Source organism: Austrofundulus limnaeus, unplaced genomic scaffold, assembly GCF_001266775.1.
Source record: "Austrofundulus limnaeus strain Quisiro unplaced genomic scaffold, Austrofundulus_limnaeus-1.0 Scaffold27, whole genome shotgun sequence".
Taxonomy (NCBI): domain Eukaryota; kingdom Metazoa; phylum Chordata; class Actinopteri; order Cyprinodontiformes; family Rivulidae; genus Austrofundulus; species Austrofundulus limnaeus.
In genome coordinates this window covers 194,057-200,642 of record NW_013952429.1, presented here as the reverse complement: position 1 = coordinate 200,642, position 6,586 = coordinate 194,057, and the positions used below count along the sequence as shown (strand labels likewise).

At 39.8% G+C, this 6,586-nt stretch overlaps 1 protein-coding gene across 3 annotated transcripts in view; it reads left to right on the top strand.

Annotated features, from left to right (window-relative positions):
• The window catches only part of epb41a (erythrocyte membrane protein band 4.1a), a gene marked incomplete in the record, with an annotated part of 93,837 nt that overhangs the window by 4,277 nt on the left and 82,974 nt on the right, over positions 1–6,586 (top strand). For all 3 annotated transcript variants that reach the window (XM_014004849.1, XM_014004848.1, XM_014004847.1), the window contains 2 exon segments: positions 2,416–2,691; positions 5,695–5,799. In XM_014004849.1, coding sequence (XP_013860303.1) covers positions 2,416–2,691; positions 5,695–5,799 — 381 coding nt within the window.

Sequence of the window (6,586 nt, the reverse complement as noted above, 5' to 3'; positions counted from 1 at the left end):
ATGTAATAATTTAGACTAACAATATAAATTGTCCATACGGCCGGCTTATCCGCTATCAGGTGTGGCGGGGGGCAGCAGGAGAAAGACCCTGCACTCTCCCCAGAGACACTTTCCAGCTCATCCTGGGGGACTCCGAGACGTTCCCAGACCAGAGGGGTAAGTGTAAGTGTGTTCAATACTTTTTCCCTGTGCCATTCCACATTATTACAAATAACTTCATTTCTGGACATTTATGGTTTGATTTCTTTGTATGTATGGATCACTTGGGTTGTTACCAACATCTGGTGAAAATTTCATGTCTTTAGCACCTCTAGTAATATATTTACTGAGAAAAATGGTGACGTGTTCAATACTTATTTTACCCGCTGTATATACTCACGCATACATTGATTTTAGTAGAGGGTGATGTTGTGTTTTGCCCAACGGTAGAGATTGACTGATACAGGTTTTTGAAGGCCGATACCGATTTTTTTTATATCAGTCTAACCGATACGCCAATACGTGCAGCCGATGTTTTTTGGCCGATTCTTGAAGCGTATACAGCTTTTTTTTCCGACATTAACATGATAAAAATAAGAATGATAACAAATATTACACAAGTCCTAATTTTAAACCAAACAAACAAACAAAAATCATTTATTAACTAAGCCTTGTCTGGTGCAGGCTGTATCAAGTGCTGTCACACAGGATTTCTTCTTTCAGCCCTTTCTTAAATAAATAAATAAACAAATAAATTCATAACTTATTTTATCTAGTGCTAAATATTCTGTTTTCATTTGTATATTAATCAGATTAATATATTTTTTACATCAAATAAAATGACTATATTTTAATATCCCAGCATTTTTGATGCAAAAATAGCAACAGGCCTAAGAGGAACACAGAGAAAAAGGACACACACATACATCTTGCTATCTTTGTGAGGACTTCCCACACACCACACTCACTGCATCTCTGCCTCAGTCTGCACTCGTTTTTTACACCGGGCAAAAAAAATAAACATTCAAAGCAGCTGAGGCTAACTTTAGATCACAGTTTTAAATGTACACCAAAGAAAACCTGCATCACGACTTTTATACTGTGGTCAGAGCAAACGTGATCTGTGGGCGGAGTCAGCCTGGTTCACACACAGTGGTGGACGGCTGCGCTTGCTCTTATGAACAGCGAGACCGAAAGACCGAAAGCTTTTTTATTTTAATCCAGCAGGGAGAACAATAGATGTGTTTTTCTATGTGTCCTGTGAGCAGCTCCAGCATTTTTTAAAAGAAAAACAACGTGGACATGGTAATTACAGTGCGGTTTCAAAGGGAAAGTAAAAACATGGCGCTCCCGTCCGGAAAAGAAACAACACAGCTGTTCTCTCTCCCCTCATATTCCAACACAGAGGGTAGAAACAGCTAAAATAGACAGTTAAAACATATTTACAGTTCATAACTCACCCTATTGTTGTTAGCACTCTGTCTCACAACATTAGCAGCTGCTCTCTGCCCGAGGGAGGGGGCGGACACATGTGCTCGTGTGACCCAAAGAATGGATCGGCCGAACAGATGGACGTATTGGCCGATACCGATACAAGGAAAAAAATGCAAATATCGGCCAAAAATATCGGCCGGCTGATGTATCGGTCGACCCCAACCCAACGGCACTTCAGCACAGTGGAGACCAGGGTTCAAATCCCTGACCCTCCATGACCACCCTACCCATTAGTTTACTTTAATTAATATACAGAATTTCATTTCTAAAACATAATTAAATTAAACTTATTTTAAAGAATATATTGTCACAATTAGTGTCTGTGACACGTCTATGCTTCAAATACAAAAAGTCAAAGAAAGCATCTTTATACTTAAGGAAATTGACATAATACACATGATTTTACCCATTTTGTCACATAACCGGCCTATTTTCTTTTGAATTTGGCTCAGCCAAAGTGAAACAGGAAGTGACATCAAAGGGGAACTCATCAATATAGTAAACTTGCTGGTCTCTGTTTATTAAAACATTTTTTTAAACTTTAACTGTTCGTCTCTCTTTGATAGCGACTCAAAATAATCTAAAGAAACACCAAATTCGTCTCTACAGCCTGTGTTTTAGCTTTTTCTATGTGTTTACGTGCTGACATTCCCCTTTGACATCACTTCCTGTTTCTTCACATGTAAATATCTCGACAACCGTTCATCTCAGCGACGTGACATTTGTTTTTCAGTATGTTATCAATGTTATCTTTCCAGCAATGCATTCATGTTTATTACAAAAAATTGATGTCACAGACACTTTAAAGAGATTAAACAGATTTAAATGCTCCTAATGTTTCTTCTTTCAGACCTGTTTGCCACAAAGAAAAAAAAACTGAGGCAGAACTAATGAAGAGATCATGACACGAGGAGTTTTGTCACCAAAGTTTCTGTTTTTCAGGCTCTCCAGGCGGAGAAGAAAGAAGCTGAGGATGAGATGGGAAGGAAGGAGAAAGAGAAGGAGAAGGAAAAGAACGACGAGAAGGGGGAAGCAGTTCTTCTGGAGAAGGAAGAGGAGAAAGAAAAAGAGTCAGGTCCTGAAGAAGAGCCAAAGGAAGAAAAGCAGGAGAAGGCATCGGAGGAGGAGGTTAAAGCCCCCAGAGCTCCACGCCGACCTAAGACCCTGCAGATCACAGTCACGCTGCTGGACGACACGTTGTACGAGTGTGAACTGGACGTAAGAGCCTTCTCACAAAAACACTGAAAAATTCATGCAGCAACTGTAAATCAGTTCAGTTTATTTATAGAGCGTCATTTCACAAGAAAACACATCTCAGGACAAGAAATTACTGTCCCCAACCCTTCAAATCATGAATTATAATTCTTATTTTAGCAATAGATTAATCTATTGATTATTCTGTTGATTAATCATGTAATCAGATAAAAAATTGTCATGTTCTGCAGTAATTACTTAAGCTTAATTTATGACAAAAACAATTATTTAACATTGTAAAGAGGTAACTAAAACTACTACACCTGTGGTGTTTGAGACATGCAATTTAAGCTCCACTTGCTTGTATTTATGTGTGAGGTTTGGTGCTTTAATTAAAAGCTCTTTATTGAATCATTTTTTAATCATTATTGACAAAACTAAATGCTGTACATTATTTTTTATGAATTGGAAAACTGAATGTGGTCTTTTATGTTAGATATTTAGTAAATAAAATGGGTAATATAAAATGTGGGTGTTGCACATGTAGAGTTCACTTGTTACTGTTAAATTTAAAAGTAAATTCATATTTTATTAAGACTGTTATTAGGTTGGAGCAGGGTTTAGGCAGTAAAATATTTAGTCTTGACTGCTTAGCTATAGACAAATATAATAATACATGAAGGCTTATGAGAGGTTTCAAAGTCATGAAAAGCAGCAAAAAAGAAAAAAAATACTATTATAAATACTTTTAAACTTAAAATATTGACTCCAACTATCTCATTTAAGTTCAGATAGAAGCGTAGCAACAAATAAATGTTTCATCTCAAGCTGTCAGTCTGTTGCTGTGATTTTATCTTTATTTGACACACTTTGTGTTGTTTTTATCTCATAATTAAATACCACCCTGCAGGTATCATTAGCTATAATTCGTGACGTGTAACATGACAGATTATCAGATACAGTTAACTGTATTTTGCAAAGGGAACATAAACGATACCTGCTAACTCCAGGTTTCATAAATGCATCAGCTGTTTTCTGTCTGGTGCAGAGCATACACTGGGTTGTGTTTTCTGTTTAGTTTTAAATGTTCAAACGCTTTTCTGTTGTTTTCTAGTCACTTCATTTTGAGACTCTTCGCCTCCCTCCATAGCCCAAAATAATGCTTAGCAAACACGCATCAACAGAGTAACTGTTAGCGTAAGTGCTAACTTAGCGTTGTGTAACACAAACTTCCAGATGGACAAACGTGCGCTGATTAAAACATCTATTTTTAACAAAGCTTTGAGGCAGAGAATTTGAGGATTTTTAGTAAATTACTCTAATTATTCCAGGAATCGTTTCAGCCCTGTAATGATTCCTAATCAGATCCAGATTCATAAATACGCACATAATAAAAACTGGCTGTTAGTCTAAGGATGATGATGAGGGCCTGTACATCCTGTACGAAGGTCCCGCCTCCACGCCCTCATTAACAGGCTGTCACACTGTCAATCACTGTGAATATTTTAAACTTCTTCAACAAAGTTGTGGAAATTTCCATTGTTTCTTCTGTTCCCAAACCCTGAATGGAGTCTAGAGACGTGTAAACCTCAGGAACAGCTGAGTCTGACAGTGACAGACGGGAACATTTGCATTCACAAAGTCACTCTGTGGTCCTCATCGTTCTTCCTCTGGCTGCTGACGACTCAGTTTCTCCATCATTTTCTTCAAATAACTTCGCTGATCATCTCATTAATTTGTCTGCTAACACTGTCTGCTTCACAGCGTCCACTGCTCCAGGTGTCTTTTTTTCTCACTTCAGTAGAGAATGAAACCAAATATTAATTTATTTAGTTTATTTATTTCTTCATCATCAGTGACTTTTTTTTTAAGTGAAGAGAAAATAGAGACAGAGAGAAAAACAGAGAGAGAAGTAATTAGAAAGATAGAAAGATTGAAATAGCGATTAGAAGTATATTAAATATACACCAACAAAACACAGGACCACACACCCAACATCTGTCCGCTCACCTGAAAAATAAATGGATAAATACATGAAGGGCATATATAAATATATACACATACCCATACATATATAAAGATATACATACATACATGCCTACATTCATAAATATTGTCTGTATATACACACAGACATATATACACACTCAGTGACCTGTCAGAACCCCCCGGATCAGAACACCTGTTTGTGAGCAGTTGTGAACATGCGTGTATATACAAGATTTCTCCAATGGAATATTTAATAGTGACTGTGGAGGATCGGAGACCCAACCCCCAAGACACGAGGCAGACATAGGGAAGACCAGAGCCCAAGGGCCAGAGAGGGATCCCGAGCGCAGAGCCCCAAGGGGCACCTGCACGGGAAGATCCGCCCACCCACTCCCCCAGATCAGACCATAGGGGAGAACTGGGAGAGTCCCCCCAGCGACCACACYCACAGCCCCCGGGGCCAGCAGCGACAAGCTCATGGGCCCCACCGGCACCCGCCATACCAGAGCAGATCCAGGAAAGGGCACAGAGGTCCGGGCCCCCAGGGTGCACCCCCTCCAGGCCAAAGCCCCAGCAGGCAGTCACCAGGCCAGGCCACAAAGTCACTCTGTGGTCCTCATCGTTCTTCCTCTGGCTGCTGAAGACTCAGTTTCTCCATCATTTTCTTCAAATAACTTCGCTGATCATCTCATTAATGTGTCTGCTTCACAACGTCCACTGCTCCAGGTGTCTTGTGTGTAGGAGGCTTCTTTACCCTGGGTCACATGACCAGGATCATGTAGGCGTCACATCATTTGACTGAAACTAAACTGAATTTCAATAACGCACATGTGAACATTTAGATTAGACCTCTAGCATGACAGGCGGTGGAGCAGACTCTTTGTTGTTTTCTTGTTTTGTCTTCCTCAGATGATGAAGAGGAGTTTTTTTTCTTTTGTTTTTCATTATAGACAACAGTCTGAGTGTTCTTATCTGTTCTGTTTGTCAGAGAACTTTTCATTCTTTCTTTTGTCCTCTTCATGTTTGTTTTCACATTAGAAACACGCCAAGGGGCAGGAGTTGTTCATGAGCGTATGTGACCACCTCAACCTGCTGGAGAAAGATTATTATGGTCTGGCCATCTGGGAGACCCCCTCAATGAAGGTAAGTTTAACTCCTTTTATACATTTTCAGGTCAGGCCTCAGATGTTTTCTTCTTTCAGGAAGTAGTCAGACCCATTGATACAGGTTTTTTTTCAATACTTTACACTTTGTGCAGAAGTTAGCATCAGATAACCAGCATGATTTATTTATTTTATTTTTATTTTATTTACCGTTATTTTACCAGGCAAGTCTCGTTGAGATCTCAGTCTCTTTTTCAAGGGAGGCCTGGGCCTGAAGTCAGCCTATTGTACATGTTTTTGTGGGGGTGGGGGAAACCGGAGTACCCGGAGAAAACCCACGCAAGCACGAGGAGAACATGCAAACTCCGCACAGAAAGACCCCAGGTCCGAACCGGGGATTGAACCCAGGACCTTCTTGCTGCGGGGCGTCGGTGCTAACCACTGAGCCATCGTGCTACCTCATGTCATCATCCTGCGATAATTATCAACAATGGACGCTGCTAATATAATATTTAGATATGATAAATTTTAAAATCTAAATTCAAAATGTGCTCATAAAAAACAATATGAGTGGTTTGAAGTGCAGCTCAGACTCCAGCCTAAACTGTAAATTTGATGTCTTGTAGGGAAGCTTTAGCTGCATTGGAACTAGCTGCTGCTGTTGTCTCAGGATGATGACATCATAACATGAGCCAAGCACCAACAGCAAAGGCTGCGTTCCATTCCAAAATATGAACATTTTAAAGGCACAGTGTGTAGGATTTGTTGTTTTCAGCGACATCTAGTGGTTGAGTGGTTGAATCATCCTCCCTGGTCCTCCCCCCACC